This window comes from Eucalyptus grandis, chromosome 6, assembly GCF_016545825.1.
Source record: "Eucalyptus grandis isolate ANBG69807.140 chromosome 6, ASM1654582v1, whole genome shotgun sequence".
Classification (NCBI taxonomy): domain Eukaryota; kingdom Viridiplantae; phylum Streptophyta; class Magnoliopsida; order Myrtales; family Myrtaceae; genus Eucalyptus; species Eucalyptus grandis.
The window spans coordinates 9,583,612-9,604,479 of record NC_052617.1 but is presented as its reverse complement, the minus strand read 5'-3'; the positions used below and the strand labels follow the sequence as shown (position 1 = coordinate 9,604,479).

The following is a 20,868-nucleotide window of genomic DNA, read 5'->3' as shown; positions in this document are numbered from 1 at the left end:
ATATGACAAAGTCGATCTAATAGATATGAGAGTCTATTTTGTTTTCATATCCCTTTTTCTTAAAGACCCTCTCAGCCAAAAGAGTGCTAGACTTTTGCTTTTGCCTTTATAAATTTAACCATTTTAAATTAGGACAAAAATATTGGCAAGTAAAGTACAACATGCTTGCAACGGGCTTTTCGTTGATGTTTTTCCTAATTTCTATTTTGAAATCTTAAATCGACCAATCATCAATGAATTTCTCAATCTTTATTATGTTTGATATCATAATGAAACTTATTAGGATTATATTCAATAAAATCTATATAGGAATTGGATATTGAAGACGGTGGAGATGGTGGAGATGCAAAAATCGCCGACTACTTCCATACAATTGTCGGAACAAGCATCGGGGTCTAATTACTATGATGTTAATTTACTTGAATGAAGAAGGCTGCCATTTATTTACTGCGAAATAGATTTTGAATTTTTATTTGAAATAAAGCCCTAGATTTTCCCTCAACCAAGGTAATTAATGGATATTATCGGATATGATTCTTTTTTCATAACTATTCCATATGAAATGCACAGAGATATTGTATTGATGGCTCAGGTGATGTAGTTCATCAACAATATTTAAAATTAGTATAATCGATAAATTATGTTGACTTAAGAAACATTATTATGGGACTGTCAATAAATTTAGAATTTTTTTTATAATTAATATTTCTATTTAATCAACACAGAGCATGCATTTGGAAGTGGCATGATCTAATGAAGGCCATTAGCTCAAGTGATTTGAGGAGAGTTTAATTTGTTTTCCCATTCCCTCTTTCTTGAATACTATCTGCCAAAAGGATATTGTAATTCTGTTTTCGTCTTTATGAACTTAGCCATTATGAATTAGGACGAAAGAGATTAGCAAATAAAGCATAGCATGCTTGCTACCGGCATTTACACCTGTGTTTTCCCAAATTTTATTTTGAAATCTTAGATCGACCAATCATCGATTGATTTCCCAATCTTCATTATGTTCAATATTAAAATAAAACTTACCAGGATTACATTTGATACTACTTATATAAAGATTGGACGTCGAAGACAGTGGAGACAATGGAGATGCATGGAATCACAGTCTATTTCCATACAATTACCGGAATAATCAGTGAAAATCTCTAACTTGCCTAGACGAAGAAGGTCACCCTTTATTTGCCATAAAAGAAATTTTGGAATTTTATTTAGAACAAAGCCCTAAGATTTTTTTCTCAATTCAAGTAATTAATAAAATTATCAGATATGATACCTTTCTCATGACTATTCCATGTGAAATGCACAATAGAGATATCGCATTGATTCAGGTACGTGTATATATATCTATGTATGTATTAATAGCCTACGTGATGTAGTTCATCAACTATATTTGAAATTAACATAATCGAGTAATTATGTTGATTTTAGGAACTTTACTATTGGATCACCAATAAATCTATAAAAAAAATTACAATTAATATTTCTATTTAATTAAACATAGTATGCATTTTGGGGTTGCATGATTTAATGGCGGCTATTAGCCTAGGCAATTTTAGGAGAGTTTATTTTGTTTACCTACTCCATCTTTCTTGTAGACTATTTGCCAAAAGAGCATTGAATTTTTGTTTCTACTTTTATGAAGTTAGTCATTCTAAATTAGGACAAAAGAGATTGGCAAGTAAAGCATAAAATGCCTACGTGCTTTTTCGCCGATGTTTTCCTTAATTTCTATTTTGAAATCTTATAGCAACCAATCAACGATCAATTTCTCAATCTTCATTACGTTCGATATCAAAATAAAACTTTACTGACTACTTCCACACAATTACCGAAACAAGTATTGTGGTCTAATTTTTGTGATGCTAACTTGCCCAAACGAAAGAGTCCGCCCTTTATTTACCGTGGAAGAAACTTTGGATTTTTATTTGAAACAAAGCCCTAACATTTTCCTACAGCCTAGGTAATTAATGGAAATTATCGGATATGATTATTTTCTCATGTTTTTATTTGTGAAATGTACAGTAGAGATGTTGTGTTGATTTAAGTATACATATATTGATAGCTCAAGTGATGTACTATATTTGAAATTAGTATAATAGAGTAATTATGTTGATTTTAGGAAGTCTATTATGTGATTGCTAGTAAATTTAGAAAATTTTTATAGTTGATATATCTTTTTAATCAATACAAAGTACACATTTAGAGGTTGCATGACTTAAGGAAGGCCATTATGCATCTTCGAGGTCCAAACCATCTACACAGTCTTATGAGAGAATTACTATAAAAGAAGAGATTGCGTGATACATTGACCAATGTTATAAGTATGATGTATGACATTAAGTCATTTCAAAGAGTCACATTCTCAAGTCATGAGGTATTCTTTTTTTTTATTATCTCCAACTCATGACAATAAGTTGTTTCCATTTAACTTGGATTGTTGAAACCTTGCTTTTAGTTGAAAAAATCCATGAGACAAGATGCCCTCCTTTCTAATATATGCATCTCAACTTTGATAGTGTCTTCGATAGTGCCAATTTATCTATTTCTCACAATTTCTAGACCGCCCACACTTCAATTACAAAATTTAATCTCGTAGATGGTGGTGTCACTGCAAATAATCTGGTATGAGTTTAACATCAAGTGATTTTCTTTTTGGATTTAATAGGTTACTTTTGGCTATTAAGTTTTATTCCTTGATATGATGCTTTAGGATCTAGATTTATTCAATGAGACTAAATACTGTGTCATTGCTTGAAGATTTTGCCGGCAATAATGGAAATAGTGAAAGAAGTGACAGGGATTACTAGTGTGGCTAAAGTAGTAACACATAGCAAGTTTCTCATCTTATTCATTGGAATGGGACCAAATCTCAAGAATGTTATAGCGCATGGGAAAGAATGAAATGGGGCTTATTAAAGTGACTCTACAAAGAAAGGGATTTTCCGCTTTTGAATATCTTGCACGGATAAAACAATGTAATGATTGATGAGTTTCTTCCCATGTACATCAAGAATGTTGGTGTCCACCATCGTTACCTTCTGATTTAGGATGACTGGCGATATATCTTCTTTGGACTTAGTCACCAAAAATAATTTAGGGGATTTGGTGAGAGTTGGTGAAGAATTACTGCAAAAACCAATTTCTCCATAAATGAGCATTTTAGTGACATTTTTTGGATTTATTAATACTTAAGCTCTCACAAGATATACTCACTTCTTTATTTTTTCTTTGTTTATATTTTAACTCTTTGGCTTATCAATTAATTGCAATTACACTCATCTGGTTGCACATGAGGGTGTTAGGTTGGTTCAATTCGATTTTCTTGAAAATCGAAACCAAACCGAATTGATAAGGTGTGAATTTGACCTAAATAGAATACAAACCAAACTGGGTTCAGTTTAATTTAGTTTTTATATATTGTTTTACTTATTGGAACCAAACTAAATAAAAGTTGAGGAAAAAGAGGGGTTTTAAGTTAGGCATTTAAGATTTGTTGAAAATTTTGGTTCAATTTGGTTAATCGAATGGAATTGAAAACCGAAGCAAATCGAAAACTGAACCAAATTGAAAATACATTAAATTTCGATTCGATTCACTTTCGATTTCGGGTCAATTTTTCAATTCGATTCTAACATCTCAATTACAAGTTTGTTGAATTCCTTCATGAGGAAAAGAGACATCGAACGGAATCTAAAAGTCGGTAAATAATTGTTGCCAAACCTGATTTCTAGTAGAGACATAGAAACCGAACCAGATGTTGAAGAGACCGCTAAGTCTTTAATATGGCATATTCAATCATTTGTTTTTTCTTTATTTATAGTTTAATCTTTTGATTTATCCATTAATTATAGTTACAATGTACGGTTGTAGGACTACTAAATTACTTTACAGGGGAAAGAAACATGGATCGGCACAAAATTCAGATCGGAGAAAAGTACATTTTATTTGTCCATGTACACGGACATTATTTTCCCATTCCTTTCACAATTTTTGCTTGTAACATAATTTTTTTTTTTGCGAGTCTTTTTGAATTCTTCAATATTCATTAATTTGAGTGCATATTATCAACCATTCTAATCAAAGAAAAATATCCTAAATCTATGGTAATTGTGCTAATTCAATCATAATTTTTTTTTGGCCAATTCAATCATAAAATTTTAGCATTTGTATTAATTCAATAGATCTAATCAATTTTGGCTAGCCGGTGGTGAGTTGGGCACTAGTTGGTGTCAACGCTGGCAATTTTTTTTCAAATTTTATTTAATATTTCTATTTAATTAACACAGAGGACCCATTTCAAGTTATTGGAGAATAATTTATTTGTTTTCCCATTCCTTCTTTCTTGGATACTATCCACCAAAAGAATATTGTAATTTTGTTTCCGCCTTTATGAACTTAGTTATTCTGAATTAGGACAAAAGAGATTAGCAAGTAAAGCATAGCATACATGATACAAGCATTTACAACAGTTTTTTTCCCAATTTTATATTTTGAAATTTTAGATCGACCAATCATCGATTGATTTCCTAATTTTCATTACGTTCAATATTAAAATGAAACTTATCGGGATTACATTCAATATTACCTATGTAAAGATTGGACATTGAAGACAGTGGAGACGATGGAGATCCAAGAATCGTCGACTATTTCCATACAATTGACAAAATAATCAGTGGGAGCCTAATTGCTATAATGCTAACTTGCCTAAATGAAGAAGGTCACCCTTTCTTTACCACGAAAGAAATTCTAGATTTTTATTTGGAACGAAACCTAAGATTTTCCCTCAATCTAGGTAATTAATAAAAATTATTCTTTTCTCATGACTATTCCATGTGAAATGCATAGTAGAGATATCATATTGATTATATATATTAATAGCCTAGTTGATGTAGTTCATCAACAATATTTGAAATTAGCATAATCGAGTAATTATGTTGATTTTAAGAACTTTACTATGTGATTGCCAATAAATCTAGAATTTTTTTTACAATTAATATTTATATTTAATTAACACATAGTATGCATTTAGAGGCTGCATGATTTAATGGAGGCCATTAGTCTAGGTTATTTTGGGAGAGTTTATTTTGTTTTCCTACTTTATCTTTTTTGAAGACTATCTGCCAAAAGAGCAATTTTTGTTTCTACCTTTATGAATTTAGTCATTCTGAATTAGGACAAAAGAGAGTGGCAAGTAAAGCATAGCATGCCTACTTCGAGCTTTTTCGTCGATATTTTTCTTAATTTCTATTTTAAAATATTAGAGTAACCGAACATCGATCGATTTATCAATCTTCATTACATTCGATATCAAATGAAACTTATTAAAATTACATTCAATGCTACCTATGTAGAGATTAGACGTTGGAGATGGTGGAGACAGTGGAGATAAAAGAATTGCCGATTACTTCCACACAATTACTGAAACAAGCATTTGAGTCTAATTTTTGTTATACTAACTTGCCTGAATGAAAGAGGCTGCCCTTTATTTATCATGGAAGAAATTCTAGATTTTTATTTATAACAAAGCCCTAATATTTTCCCACAACCTAGGTAATTAATGGAAATTATTGGATGTGATTATCATGTCTTTATTTGTGTTGATTTAGGTATACATATAGCTCAGGTGATGTAGTTCATTGATTGTATTTGAAATTAGTATAATAGAATAATTATGTTGATTTTAGGAAGTTTATTATTGGATTGCCAGTAAATTTAGAAATCTTTTACAATTGATATATCTTTTTAATCAACACAGACTACACATTTGGAGGTTGCATGATTTAAGGGAAACCAATAAGGCATCTTCGGGTTCGAATCATGATGAAAAGTAGGAATACATCAACACGGTCTTATGGGGAGAATTACTATGGAAGAAGAGATTGTATGATATATTGACCAATGTTATAATTGTGACGTATGACATTGAGTCATTTAAAAGAGTCACATTCTCAAATAATGAGGTATTCTTTTTTTCATTCTCTCCAAATTATGACAATCAATTGTTTCCATTTAACTTAGAGTCTTGAAACTTTGCTTTTGTAGTTGAAGAAATCAATATGCCCCCTTTCTAATATATGCATCTCAACTTCAGTAGTTCTGATTTATCTACTCCACAATTTCTAAATGGCTCACACTTTAATCATGGAATTTAATCTCGTAGATGGTGGTGTCACTGCAAATAATCTGGTGTGACTTTAATATCAAGTGATTTTTTTTTTTGGATTTAATAGGTTACTTTTGCCAGTTAAGTTTTATTCCTCAATATAAATGTTGTGTCATAGCTTGAAAATAAAACGCTTTTGGCTCTAGATTTATTCCTTGAGACTAAATATTGTCTCATTGCTTGAAGATTTTGCCTGCAATAAAGGAAAACTCGCTAGATCTTGCCCAATCACCACCATGGCCAACGACCTTATTAGATAGGTTCTTGTTTATATAGATGCATCAGATTCTATTATCAACCCTGTAGAATATGCATACAATACGAACAAATTCAGCTCACGACCTAAGTGATAGGAGGTACTACTAGTGTGGCTAAAGTGGTAACGCATTGCAAGTTTTCTATAGAAAAGAGAATTATTCACTTTTGAATATCTCGCACGAATGAAAGAATGTAATGGTTGATGAGCTTCTTTCCATATACATCAAGAATCTTGGTGTCTTACCATCGTTACCTTCTAAATACTTTGGATGAACGATATATGAAAGTTGGTGAAGAATTGCTACAAAAACCAGTTTTTCCATAAATGGGCCCTTTAGCTACCCTTTTTGGATTGATCAATGCTTAGCTCTCATAAGATATAATCACTTCTTTATTTTTTCTTTGTTTATATTTTGACTCTTTGGCTTATCCATTAATTGCAATTACACTCAGCTGATTGCATGTAAGGGTATCAACATTTCGGCTCGATTCGATTTTCTTGAAAACCTAAACAAACCGAATCGATAAGGTGTGAATCTGACCCAAACAAAATACGTACCATTCCGGTTTAGTTCCATTCAATTTTTCTGCTTTTTTTTTTTTTTTTTTTTTTTTTTGCTTTAATTATTGGAAGCAAACTAAATAAAAGGTGAGAAAAAAAAAGAGGGGTTTTAAGTTGGACATTTAAGTTTTGTTGAAAATTTCGGTTTGATTCTGTTAATCGAATCAAACCAAAAACTGAAACAAACCAAAAAAAGAAAAAGAAAAAGAAATGGTTACTTTTAGTTATCCAAACTGAAAACTAAACAAAACTGAAAATACATAAAAATTCGGTTCGGTTCGGTTTCAATTTCGAGTTGATTTTTAGTTCGATTCTAACATCCTAGTTACAAGTTTGCTAAATTCCTTCATGAGGGAAAGAGACATCAACCGGCATGAAATCTAAAAGTCGTAAGAGTTGTTGCCAAACCTGATTTCTAACAGAGACATAGAAACCAAACCAAGTTTTAGAATTCAGAGATCGTTGAGTCTCTAATAGGGCATATTTGATTCTTTGTTTTTTCTTTATTTATAGTTTGATTTTTTGACTTATCCATTAATTACAGTTACACCATATAGTTGCAGGACTACTAAATTGTTTATAGGGAAAGAAAGGTGGATCGGCACAAAATCCAAATCACAAAAAAGTACATTTTATTTGTCCACGTACACAAACATTATTTTCCCATTCCTCTCACGATTTTTGCTTGTAACATAATTCTTTTTGCGAGTCTTTTTGAATTCATTTGTATTCACTAATTTGAGTGCATATTATCGACCATTCTAATCAAGGAAAAATTACCAAAATATCTTAAACCTATCATAATTATGCTAATTCAATCATAAATATTTAGCATTTGTATTAATTCAATAGATCTAATCAATTTTGGCCAGCCGATGTTGATGTGGGCACTAGTTGGTGCCCAAGCGACATGCCAATTTTTTACATAATTTTTAATACATTTTTTTTTTTCAAATTTTTAATTAACTTTTCCTTTTTGTTTTTTCCTTTCTTCCTTCTCCCTCTGGTTGATTGTCAGGTCGAGGACTAGCTAAAGGTGAGGGTTGGCAAGGTCTAGAAGCTCTGATCGGTGCGACGAACGAAGGGCATAGGGGATAAAATCGAGTGGGTATGGGAAGAGGGCGTCTTGGGGGAGGGCAGGGGGAGTTCAGGAGAGGGAAGTGGAGGTAAAGCAAGCTGTGGAGATGGTGAGGAGGGAAGGAGGAAAGGAGAGGCGAGGGCGTGCATGGCGTTTGGAAATGGGAAGGGCAAGGGTTTCAGAGGGGGAGGGAGGGGCAAGGAGGAAGTAGGAAAGCGAAGGAGAGTGGAAGAAGGCGCGAGGAGAGAGAAAAGGTGGCAAATAGGAGAGGCAACGACTTGGTAAAATAATGCAATAATTAGATAAATAGTCTATGAATTTTTATTTAATGTGCAATGTCGTCTTTAAACTTTTAATGTATTCAATATAGTCCTTAAATTTTAGTCAAATATGCAATATTATCCTTAAACTTTTAATTTGTTTGGTTTGATCCTTGAACTATTAGTTCATGTTCAAATTTAGCCCTTTATGGACTAGATAGAACATACACAAAAAAATTCAGAGATTACATTGAGTAAATTAAAAGTTTAGCCATAACATTACATATTAGGTCAGAATTCATATATTATTTTGAATGAATTAAAATTTTATGAATGACATTGCACATTAGGCTAAAGTTCAAAAACCATTTATGTCATTTTCCCAAAACTAATTGATGGATCCTTGAGTCATATATATTGGATGTTACTATGATTGCACGTCATATACTCAAAACATTTATATGCTGATTATGTATATTCTAATTTCCTCTCAACTATATATATATTTTGGTAAGTCTCTCAACTATATTTTTGTCCATTCTATTATAAAAAAAAATCCCCCAATTACAAATTTGAGTGATAAATTATAAGTATTACCTATATTCGAACTTAACCAAAATTTAAAATGAATAGCATCTAAACTTATGTCACATCAAATAGAGTCGCAATAGGTCATTTCCTTTCATCAACATTTATGACGTGCATCTTTTGTATGGAAAATATTTTTCAAAAGAGACATTACTTACCGTTAATTCGATGGTCATTTGTGAAAACTAATTCTTGCATTGATGATGTATGCTCATTTTTTCTTTATTTCCATAATCAATTTTAGCAGTGTCCCAGCAAGATCAGTGAAGACTAAATTTTTTTTTTTTCCTTTAAAAGGAATTTACATTGATAGTCAAAACTGTATTTGTTTTTCAATAATGATTTTACAAACAAGACCACTAGATTCGCGCGGCTCTGATGACATTGGCAAGAATGAATTTTTTATTGTGCTTACGTTTGGCCACTCTCTTCAGCAACAGTTCATTATACAACTTCGAGAAGAAGCTAGAATTCATTACTCAGGATATGAGGCGGCTCTACCCTCTTGTAATAAATATCACACATGAAAAGTTGATGTAGTCATTGTCAATCATTAAATCTAAATTTCTCAACATTGACCGTTGGATCAAAGGTCTTTTATTAGTTCGATCTAAAATTTATTGATGCCAACTGTCGAATTTGAGCAAAGTAAAACTTGGCTTTATTTTGCTGCGGCTCTGTAGATTAAGCCCTCCTTACACTCTCCAAATTCTACTCTTGTGCATATTTCAATTGGAGGTGTAAGTGGCTCTTTTATTTTTCTTAGGTGATAATTTCTCATCGTATAACTTAAAGTTATTTATGTTTGGAATTCTCAACAAAAAAATGTCTCCCGCAATTAATATTTATTTCTGTGTTTATGTGTTGTTATACTAGGTACAATATGAGAGTTGTCACTTGGTTACTGCACCCGGATTCACGTATTAGATATCCTTGATGTATTACTTTTCTACAAATCGATTTCGAGAAAAAATTATCAGAGAGTTTGTTACTCCTTCTTCTTTTTTTAATATCGTACGTTATTTAATGATTAGTTGATTTCTACTCTTTCATTTGCCCAGGCAAAAAAAAGGGAAAAAATAAGAAGAAATTAATAAAATTTCACGGAACAGTTTACTGAAATTTGACGAATTATTTTTCCCTCTGACTAGTCAGAATGGAGGACTCGACAGCACAAATTACGGAAACCAATGAAACCCAAACGGGGACATAAAAAACAAAACACAAGACAATCTGATGTCGGTCTCCCCTTCCGTCGCGCCGCCTCAGTCCTCGGTCGGGGCGATATAGAAGCCTGTACGGGAGCGCCTCTCCGCCGGCCGGCGCGGCGGAGGCACCGTTGGAGGCATCGCCGGAGGATACGGAAGCGTCGACGGCATTCCCATTTCCTCTCTCCGGTATGTTCGGGAACAAATTCATTTGATCTGTTAAACTGCTCTCTGACCATAAACCCTTTCCGTCCCCCCCGAGTCCTTGGAGATTAGTTGCTGAGGAGCGAAAGATTGAGAGCCCATATGACCATGAATTGCTCCAATGTTAACTCATGGGTCACCTCAAGACCGCCGTTTCCGGACACATCTTCACTCGTCTCTCAATTTCGCCAAAACCCTCTTCGCGTTTCTCTCCCATTCTCGCCATGGAATGGTCGATCTCAAATTCATCAGTCTTCGCTCGATGCACCAATTCGTTGCGGTCTTCGAGAACTCAGAGAAAGAATTGAGTCCGTGAAGAACACGCAGAAGATCACCGAAGCAATGAAGTTGGTGGCCGCGGCAAAAGTTCGGCGTGCTCAAGAAGCTGTGATCAACGCTAGACCTTTTGCTGAAACCCTAGTGGAATTCCTGTGCTACATGAATGAACAGCTTCGAGTGGAGGATGTAGATGTTCCTTTGACAAATGTCAGGCGCGTAAAGAGAGTCGCCCTCGTTGTTGTGACTGGTGATCGGGCCCTTTGTGGCGGGTTCAACAATGCGGTTCTGAGGAAGGCGGAGACCCGGATCGCAGAACTGGAAAATCTTGGGCTGGACTACACTGTGATTAGCGTTGGAAAAAAGGGTAATTCGTATTTTATGCGCAGGCCTAATGTTCCAGTTGATAGGTTGATTGAGGGAGACAGTTTTCCTACAGCAAAGGAAGCCCAGGTAATTGCGGACGATGTCTTCTCATTGTTCGTTAGCGAAGAGGTCGATAAAGTGGAGTTAGTGTACACTAAGTTTGTGTCATTGATCAAGTCTGATCCGGTTATCTGTACTTTGCTTCCTTTGTCGCCTAAGGGAGAGGTACTTGATGTGAATGGAAATAGTGTTGATGCTGATGGGGATGAGCTATTCAGATTGACTTCTAAAGAAGGGAAATTGTCAGTAGAGTGGGAGCAAACTGAGAAGAGGAACAGCGAGATTTCGCCTCTGTTGCAGTTTGAGCAAGACCCTGTTCAGATTCTTGATGCTATGATGCCTCTGTATATGAACAGCCAGATTTTGAGGGCATTGCAGGAATCAATTGCGAGTGAGCTAGCTGCTAGGATGAATGCCATGAGTAATGCAACTGACAATGCTGTTGAATTGAAGAAGAATCTCTCGATTGCTTATAACAGGGAACGGCAGGCGAAGATTACAGGGGAATTATTGGAAATTGTGGCTGGAGCTGAGGCACTAAAAGATTTTGACTAGATTGGAGACTCAAGGCACTTACAATTTTCATTTATTATAAAAATTTCACCCTTTCATGGCTAGTTTCCCTCTCCATCTGCACACACTTTTGTTAAGACTTGGAGGGTTAATTGGCTGATTGTTGAGTTGGTAATATATGAATGGAGAAGTTAGCCTCTTTTTGTTTGTACTTTGTGCTCTGGCTGGGAAGAAAAACTCTTCGCCATATTTTGGTTCATCACAACTTCACAAAAGAATTAGCTGCATGCCTTTGTCAATCATCATTATCATGTTATCTCATTTTTTCTTCTCTGCTACATGCTAACCTAAAGTCACTGCATTGAAGACCTGAATATGATGCTTTCTAATTGCTGCAGTTAGTTAGAGTAATATGTCACACAGAAAGCACTTTTAGGGAATGTTTAGTGTTGTAATCTTTATGGTTAATCTCTCATTTAATAGTAAGATCATTCAACATTTATCTGCTCACTGGAGAAACACTAGTTACTACGATTGCTGGAGTGGGATCAGTGATTGTGTGATTCAGTGGCTGTTTGGTCAAACGGACGTCGACAAATGGAAAGTTTATAATGTGTGGCTGGCGGAAGTGGCGCTGTACGTGCCATATTTCTGATGGCAAGTTTTTATGGAACAGAAATTTGGCCATGGTGTTAACCACTCCACCTTGTTTGCTCTTTTACTGGTATATAGTTAGTGATGAGGATCACACATCTCATGAATTGTCATGTTCTCTCCATTCTAAGTATCGGGAGGGAAATGATTGAGGGTGCTGATTTCATATTTAACTTTCTCTCTATTGCCTTCTGCCTGGCAAATCTATTGATAATTTTGATTCTAAGAGTTCATATTTCCTTCTTCAGTGGCCTGACTTGCACTGGCCTGCGTTCTGGATGAACTTAAGGAGGGAGCTTCCTCCGTCGATTCCTTACCCTGCCTTCTCTAGTTGCTCTCCTGCATTCAGTTTGTCTGCATTTATATGACCAATAAAAGAATTGAGAGTAACTGAAGAGATGGGAAGTAGAAAAACAATGGAAAGTCCTCGACATATTTTGTTGTGGAAGAGAGAATTATCAGTAGAAATACAGACCTCAATTTGCTATGGCCTTACCTCTTCATGGCTTGTGCCAGCGAATGTTTTTGGTCTCTATTACCTAACTGATGTTGTGCATGAGCATTACCCTTTCATGGCAACTGGATATGCACCCAACTGAAAGTTCAAATTGATAGAAACTGGAAGCAATTCTCGTTGGTGGATTATGTTGTAAAGAGCTCAACTTGCGTTCAGAGACCTCTTGGAGGAGCTTATGTACATATGATGATGGATTAACGACTTAAGACGAATGCAGCGCAGCTTTTCCAGACCCTTTAAAGCTTTAAGCCTGGCAGGCTGGTCCGAGCAGGCTGCCGGACCCATGTACATGTTGATCATGAAGCCAACGTGTCATGGTTTTGCGGTGATTCTTACGCAAGCAAGGATGCCTGGTAATGGAACTTGGATGAAGTGAATGTTAGATGCCACAGATGCTCACGTGTCATGCTATCTGGTTATCTTCTTCGGTCCACGACCCTAGTGTGTACCTTAAGAAGGCTGGCAGCCGCCACCTTCACCTGTCGTGAATCCAAGGAAGGGTTCTGCCATTATCTTCAAATAATGGTGTTTGCTGATGGAGTCTGTTCACCATGTTCTGTAACTGATGATTACTCAATGAATCTGGTGTTTCTCCTGAAGACATTCAACTGATGTTATATTTAGTACAGGGAAATTAGCTCGGGATGGAATGCGCGTTTCAAGATTAATTTCAGTTTTTCGGTATGGTGTCAAAGAGCAGGATTGCTCAATCTCTCCTCCCAAAGAATTGCTGTTGATAGTAGATTGGTGGTCCAAGCGAAAATCATAGAGTGGCCACTTTATTCCATATAATCACAATAACATATTCACAAGTTTTGACTTCAAATCCATCTTTGCTCTGTTTTGAGTGAAAGAATTTTTCAAGAATAAGTTTGCTGGACTTTCACCCATTTGGTTTGCAGAAAATATTAAGTTAACAGAAAATCATTTATGATTGGAGAAAATATTAATGTTTAAAATAAGGAAAATGTATGTCCTAATCTAAGAAGGGAAAACATTTTTCCTATACAATGATTTCTATAAAAAGCATTTTTCTTGTCATAGACTATCCTCCATGCTCTTTACCATGCTATTTATCGTTAAATGTGGTTGACAAATATAATAAGAACACTCTTACCAAATATATATATATATATATATATATATATATATATATATATATTTAAAATAAGAACACGACATTGTCGGTAGCAACGCAAGGGCAGACCACATTATGATAAAGTATTTCAGTGATTGCAAAATACCACGTCACAGACTCATAAGTTACGTGGCATGCATTTTCTTTGGCGAAACCCAATCACAAATCGGCACGTGGCAATGACGCGGACAAATGTAAAAGAAAATTAAAAATCTCTGCAGGCTTTTTTTCTCTCTCTTCCTCTGCTCCTCCATTCCCGGCGAGTTCAAGTAATGAACCTTCCACGTCACGTCGGGCTTGACAAGTCGTACGTACAATTCATCGTTTACTTTGCAGCCTCATTTGACATGTCACGAGCTTCTCAATCGCTCTTGGCCTTAGAAAGCTAAAAGCTTCTATATTGATGATAGGATCAGAGCAACAAGTGAAGGCCATCGTCATGGATATTTCAATTTCTACAATCCAACGTCTCAAAAATGAGTAAAATCTAAAGTTGTGGGTACTGCCTCATAATAGAATGTCAAAAGAACTAGAACCGAGCACATATTGGACATCGTGACTCGAAACATCACGTGCTCTAAATTTGATAAACGATAGCATAATCCTTCACTAACAGAAAGGTCACCTCTCATTTCCCCAATGGCGATACTGCATCGAGACCACGCCTTAGATAAGCCATCAGCAACATTTTCTGAACAAACAGTAATAAGTTCTCCACAAACATCATTAACCGACCTATATGTATGATTACAGCTAATGAAGTGCATGAAAACTACCGTATCATGTGTATATGGTACATGATTAATGAATTACAGGCTTAAGGGGATGAGCTCTCAGCTTGGACAAATCCAGATTGGAATCAAGCTCCTCATCTAGTTCTCCAACAACGCTTCTGCAAGCACAGGACATGGAAAAGAACTATGAAAATATGTACATCAACAGAGTTTACTCTGCAGTAATCATAGCACTCAAGTAAAGTAGAAGGCAGAAATGACATAAAAGAAGGCAAAAATCTGTCTTCTTCTTTCTGCTTGTCACTTTAAGAAACAAAACGTAAAGAAGAAAGAGGTTGAACTGAGATGGAGTTTGTCATTACATGTTATCACCCCTTATTATGTAAAGACCGAGCACAAGTTGCTGCACGCCTTCCTGCAGTAAACCGGAATGTTATTCAAAAGAAGAGCTAAGTTTTCCAAAATATCAAAACCTGAAAGAGGGGAAATAGGGAATGTAGAAAGACCTTTGTGGAGTAAACACGTTCATGAGATTCATCAAGAATGATATTTGTTGCTTGGTCATAGCCCTTTAAGACCCCCTAAATTCAAAATATTGTAATTATTCTCTACTCTATAATGACAAAAAAAAATGTTGTAACTGTGAAACATACCACAATGTTACGCCCATCATTTGTAATGACCGATATTGTTTCTGCATACAACAAATAACTCATAAGAGCGAAGCAAGGACCAAACCTTGAGCAATTGAGTGGGTATTCGTAAGTAGTGAAGGTATTCTGAGTCACTTTTAGGATTTAGTTTTCTTGTTTCAACAGGGCACAAGTCAAAATCCTCTGAAGTCAGAAAAGTGCCTCACAGACCTGTACGATTATTTACTAGACAGTTGATATTCAACACAATTATTACTTTTCTTACATAGCCTTTATGCACATAATAGATACATCACTATATGCCACGAAACTGTATATATGACCATAAGAGAATGAAAGTGGAAGCCTCCTATTTTTTGTTGATCGAAAAGTGAGCCCAAGCTCCAGGCTCCTTATCCTAAGCCCAGCCTCGATGTCCCTTTTAGATTCCTACTCACATGTTTTAGGTTTCTTCTCCTACTAATTGACAAGGTTAAAGAAAATCAAGCGAGAAACTGAGAAAGTAAGTCAAGAGACATACGGTCTACGAGAGAATCAAGTCCAGGGCCAGTAGACATTTCACAACTCCCAAAACTAGCAAAGATCCTCTTGCAGGTCTAGTTCTGCACACTGGCTTCTGTAGAAAAATGAATGAATAGAAATAAGTCTCTCGGAACTGAAATATGTCCACTCACAGCTTCAAGATAGCATATCTTCTTAGTATAAAAAGTATGCAACACATCCTCCACAACACTTTGAGAAATTAGAGAAGAGAGTAAATAGGAAGTCCATTTGGTTGAACGAACTCAAAAGGCTGTGAAAACATAAATTATTCATCGTTTGCCATTATGGTACTCATTTTCTGTTCGTTTTGCAGATTCACAAGTCTCGTGAGTGATGAGCACCCAGATGTTTTGTGATTACCAAAATGATTTTCATTTTAGTGAGTAAAATGTTGCCTTATAAACCATTACTTTCCAAAAAGACTTAAAGATATATGTGGATGCGTGTACGCATGTGTCTGTGTGAGATTGAGGGGGAGAGATTCTCTATACGAATAATGTTTGATTATGAGAAAGAACTTCCTATAGCCAGTTCTTTACAAGATAATATCACAATTCAATACAGAGATCTAATATCATTCTTATCCCTGAAAAACAATATGATGCCTGAAGAGGATTGGGACATTGGAAATACTTCTTACATATCTGCATTATCTAAACAACTTTTACTTGTAAGGGTTGTCAAGAATAGAATGATAACCGACATTTCCGCAGACCTTGGATTCTCAAGCTAAAAAAAAGAAAGAAATAGCAAAAAGGAATATCTTCTCCCTTCGAGGCATAAATTCAACCATAGACTGCAGAGTTCGACTATGGATAAAGAAAATTCAGACCACCTGCGTCTTCCAAGTTCATTGGGATAAAGAACAAGGAATGAGAGTTCTCGCTAGAGACAAATGCATGATGAAAATGGGGAGCTTGGCATGAACGAGGGAAGCAACTTGTACTTGGGGTAAATGATAGATTCGTAGAACAAACAAACAATCTATACTACTCTTCAAGCAGCCTATGCAAAAGGCTTCAATTAGAAATTAGAACCTCTTTTCTTTTTTGCCGAGACAGTCGCAGTTTCACTTCTCGCGTTGCTGCGCTTAGAATCAGAAGCAATAAACCAGTTAACTTCTGATGGCAGAGTTAGGTCAAGCTTTCTCCCCAAAACAAAGATGCGAACATAAAACCTCGGGAAATAAAATCGAACCTGACTCGCAGATTTAGGGCTTCTCGAGCGACTGCTTCGAGCAGGGCGGAACGATTGCTTCTCAGTTGCGAGTTGGGGGACGGCAACAGGCGGCTCGGCGACGTGTCGGGACAGAGCGCGGGTCGTCGGGGCTCGCGGACGGTGGCAGATCTGGAGCGACGCCGTCGGGGCAACTCCGGTGCGGCGGATCGTGCAGCAAGATCGGTGTCCTCCGTGGGGCGGCGCGACTTGGAGTGCTGCAGATCGGCAGCAGGGCGGCGTGGCAGCGCAGGGGATTGGGTCACAGATGCTGCGAGGACCTCGGATTTGCAGGCGGAGGGACTCCGACGGCTGGATTTTGGCTCGGCTGCGGTTGCGATGCAACGGCGTCGGACGCGGCGCGGCTGTGGTGGAATGGAGCGGACTCGCGGGTCACCGGCGGAGCGGCGATGGGCGGCGAGCGAAATCGGCCGTCGGGAGAGAACTCGATTTACGAAGACGTGCGCCGGAGGAGGAAGCGAGAGCAAAGAGGAGAGAGACTGTCCTTTTCACTTTTTTCAATCCGCGCGTTGGTTTAACCTGGAACGACGTCGGAGAGAAGAGGGAGCCGAGGGAGCCGACGTGGACTGACAAATGGACAGGTGTCACGCAATGAATGGTTCAGAGCACGGATTGCGTGGCACTGTTAGGGTACCCAATATTTTCTCGAGAAACGTGAGGTGGAGTTGGCTCGCGGGGTGGTCTGGTATGTAACGGGAGACAGGGCGTTTTGGATGGGATCTTTTCCGGGTCATGTTCAATTGTTCGGGTCGACATAATATGATATTATGCTTTCGTTTTATTTTATTAGCTTTAACCAAATATCGGTCGACCTAACGATAAAACCATCGAGCGGAGGATATCTACTTTGCTTTATTGATTTGATGTGGGTGATCTCTTTTCAATCGGGCTAGCAGGAAATTTCTTTCTTCGGGAATTAAATTCGTATCTTTTATCTAAGGTCTCGATAATCGATTGATATTTATAAATTATTTCGTTACATGTGAGTTCATGTCTTTTTCAACTTGTTACGGAATGAATAGGGTAGTAGGAATTTCGAACATAATCATAAGAATAGCACGTTGCCCGAGTACGATTTAATTCTTGTTGAAAAAAGAATAGTCACCCGAATAAAATCGGATTTGTACTGATATGTATTGCTTCCGAAAATGGAATTACGCGGAACATGTTTTTTTCTTCCCAACGGATAAAAAATGGAAAGGAAGAGAGCGCTCTTGTTCGCTACTTTGCTGACACGTGTCGCGAAAACGTCTTCACATGACAGGATCGCCCTCAACTTGGACGGCGTTGTCAGGGAAAGCTGCGAACGTAATTTCCGATAATTATCTTCATTTTTATTTATTTCTTTGGCTTTTCTTTTCTCTTTTTTTTTTTTTTTGAGTAAACTTGCTGGCTCGTCTTCTTGACTCCGAAGTCGCGGTGGTGTGGCAGTGAAGTTCATGGTACGAAATCGTTCATCACCGGGTGGACCGGGGAACACGGCATTGTTGGCGGTTGCAGTAAAGCTTCACGCCAGCGTCCACGGAGCAGCCTTCGTTCGCCAGAGTAAATCAGATCTCCAGATCCGTAGAGAGTAAAAGCAGCCTTCGCTCGCGGCCAAGGCTCCGTCGCCGGCGTCGATGGGGAAGGCGAATTCTAGATGCGTGGAGTAGAGCAGCCTCCGTTCACGGCCGAGGGCTTCAGATCTAGACGACGCCGACGACGGAGCCTTGGCCGCGAGCGCCCAGATCTCCAGATCTAGCCGAACGACACACATGGACGAGCGTCGGCGTCGCTCGCGAGGCCAGCTCGTCCATGGCCGGCGTCCAGATTTTCATTTTTTTTTATATTTGTCCGCGTCGTCGCCACGTGTCGAATTCTGATTGGGCATCGCCATACGTGACGTCGGCCTCCATGATTTGTTGCTTTGCAGCCACCGAATAATATCTACGGCATTACATAATCAAAGCACAAAATAACCAGGATTTCCTCCGAGATTATGGTTCTGTTTTTGCCCGAACGCGTCAGATTCACGTTTTATGGTCACGTGAGGGGGCCTGCCCGTCCACGTGCCGGAATCTAGGAGCACGTCAGCAGCGGGTAGGACGTGTGACGTGGTCATATTCCATGCAGTTCCCGCTCGTTTCGTCTCCCCGCAAAACCCTAGCCCCCTCCCTCCCTCGCTCGCTCCCAACGTCCCGCTCTCCGCCCCACCCTCCATTTTCCTTTTCCCTCCCCCGCTTTCCCGCCTCCCGAAAACCAACCTTCCCTCCTTCTCTCTCTCTCTCTCTCTCTATTAATCATTCCATCCCCAACCCTTCTCCTTCCCTCCCTCCCTCCCTCTCTCTCTCTCTCTCTCTCTCTAAAGCGCGCGCACAGACGGCGGCGAGCATGAAAGCCTCGGCCTCAAGAACGCCGCCGCCGCCGCCGTCGTCTCACAGGTACTTGAAGCCGGGGGCGCTGGCGCGGCTTCGGGACTCCAGGATCAGCTCCCGCTCTCACAAGCCGGACCCTCTCTCTCGGCCCCACACGACCCGGCCCGACCCTTCCCGGCGCGCGCGCGACCAAGCCGCCCAGCTCCAGATCTCCGTGGCCGATCCGGCGCCTCCGCTCCTCGGCGGCGCCGGGTGGGGCCCGCGTTGCCTCGCGAGGAAAAGGCTCGTTGCTCACAGATCTGGGCTTTTGCAGAGCCTGGACTCCGGCGTCAGCCGCGGCGGTGGCGATCCCTTCGTGAATGTGACGGGCAACGACGCTCTCGTCGCTCATTGATTAGCTCAGTGAATAATCTGATAGCAAGCCTTTTTCCCCTTTTTCCCCTTTTTTTGTGGATTTGCTTTGGTCGATTTGGTTAGGTTCGATACCCTTGATGACTTGTATCAAATCATAATAAAACTCTGCAGTCAAATAATGCCTGGATCGACATCGTTAACAATCAATTGCGGAGACGAGCCGTAGATATTGCGAAATACTTGCCTAGATCTTGCGAGACCAATGCGGCATTAATTAATGCATCATGGATGAGTCCTATGCAGGCTGTTTCTCTACATGTACAGTTCTCATGTTCTGTATAAGTAGTGTGCTCAGTAGGTTCGAGTTGCGACGCTAGAGTTAAGTGTTACATTGTGGTAGAGAGTTAAGAGAACAGATACGTGCACAATCAAGAATCAAGACAACGCCTCTCCGGTGTTCCTCCATTGTTTTAGCTGATGAAAACTTCAGTTTGGCCCTTCCTTTTCTTCGGCCAGAGTGCTGATGAGTTCTAGCGTTTGTCGTTTTACGGAAAGAGGGGATGAAGTAAAAAGATCAGCGGTTGAAGATTCAGTTTACAAGATGGAATGCGAAGGTTTAGGTGCGATTGCGACTGTTCTACTAAATTTCCAGGAAAAAGAAAACTACTCGAATTCGAATTGGAATGGTGATCTTACTTTCGAGGCACCGCAAAAGTAGCTTCTCCAGACGTCTTATGTGAAAGCGAACTGCTGGTCGCAGAAAATTCGTTCGCCTTTCCATGCATTTCTTAGTTAAATTGTAGGGAACATTATCAATATAGCTCTAAACTTATTACACAATATCGATTCGATTCTAAATTATATAATTTTGCTGATACGGAAAATTTCAATGTAGTCTTTTTGGATAATTGTAGTTGGAAATTGTTGATTGGGCATGAGTGAACTTGTCCATGTTAGCATGTCATGTAAGCCAGCTAGCGAAAATTGGGCGTCACTTTAATAATTTACATCAACAATTGGCGGGAAGAATTATGTTAATTTTCAGTAAATGTTTAGGATTATAATGGAAAAAAAAAAAAATTGGAACTGAATTGGGGATTACTAGTACCGTAAGTTAGACGATGAGTCAAGGTTACTAGC

At 38.2% G+C, this 20,868-nt stretch overlaps 3 protein-coding genes across 4 annotated transcripts; 2 read left to right on the top strand and 1 right to left on the bottom strand.

Annotated features, from left to right (window-relative positions):
* Positions 1-10,123: 10,123 nt before the first annotated feature.
* On the top strand, positions 10,124-11,861 carry LOC104448229 (ATP synthase gamma chain, chloroplastic). The gene has a single exon (XM_010062037.3). The coding sequence runs from the start codon at positions 10,433-10,435 to the stop codon at positions 11,585-11,587; it is 1,155 nt and encodes a 384-aa protein (XP_010060339.2). The 5' UTR covers positions 10,124-10,432; the 3' UTR covers positions 11,588-11,861.
* A 2,364-nt stretch (positions 11,862-14,225) lies between these two features.
* LOC104448228 (sm-like protein LSM8) lies at positions 14,226-17,097 on the bottom strand. Of its 2 annotated transcripts, XM_039315903.1 has the most exons (8): positions 16,982-17,097; positions 16,822-16,868; positions 15,762-15,857; positions 15,242-15,282; positions 15,095-15,169; positions 14,951-15,003; positions 14,668-14,746; positions 14,226-14,545 (listed from the first exon to the last, which is right to left on the bottom strand). In XM_039315903.1, exons 3-8 carry the CDS (start codon positions 15,796-15,798, stop codon positions 14,483-14,485), a joined length of 348 nt encoding a protein of 115 aa, XP_039171837.1. In that variant the 5' UTR covers positions 15,799-15,857; positions 16,822-16,868; positions 16,982-17,097; the 3' UTR covers positions 14,226-14,482. The 2 variants fall into 2 exon arrangements, with proteins under 2 accessions (XP_039171837.1, XP_010060337.1); XM_010062035.3 differs by having other exon boundaries at positions 14,280-14,746.
* A 2,248-nt stretch (positions 17,098-19,345) lies between these two features.
* On the top strand, positions 19,346-20,480 carry LOC104448227. Its single transcript, XM_039316198.1, has one exon. It carries the CDS (start codon positions 19,391-19,393, stop codon positions 19,766-19,768), a length of 378 nt encoding a protein of 125 aa, XP_039172132.1. The 5' UTR covers positions 19,346-19,390; the 3' UTR covers positions 19,769-20,480.
* The last annotated feature ends 388 nt before the right edge of the window (positions 20,481-20,868 follow it).

What these genes read in the sequence shown, in the direction of transcription:
- LOC104448227 (XM_039316198.1), top strand. Translation starts at nt 19,391, where the DNA reads ATGAAAGCCTCGGCCTCAAGAACGCCGCCGCCGCCGCCGTCGTCTCAC.
- LOC104448229 (XM_010062037.3), top strand. Translation starts at nt 10,433, where the DNA reads ATGACCATGAATTGCTCCAATGTTAACTCATGGGTCACCTCAAGACCG.
- LOC104448228 (XM_039315903.1), bottom strand. Translation starts at nt 15,798, where the DNA reads ATGTCTACTGGCCCTGGACTTGATTCTCTCGTAGACC. An exon ending in ACTTGATTCTCTCGTAGACC is followed by an intron (nt 15,283 to 15,761) that starts GTATGTCTCTTG and finishes TGTTGTATGCAG; the next exon opens with AAACAATATCGGTCATTACA. An exon ending in GAGCTCATCCCCTTAAGCCT is followed by an intron (nt 14,546 to 14,667) that starts GTAATTCATTAA and finishes CTGTTTGTTCAG; the next exon opens with AAAATGTTGCTGATGGCTTA.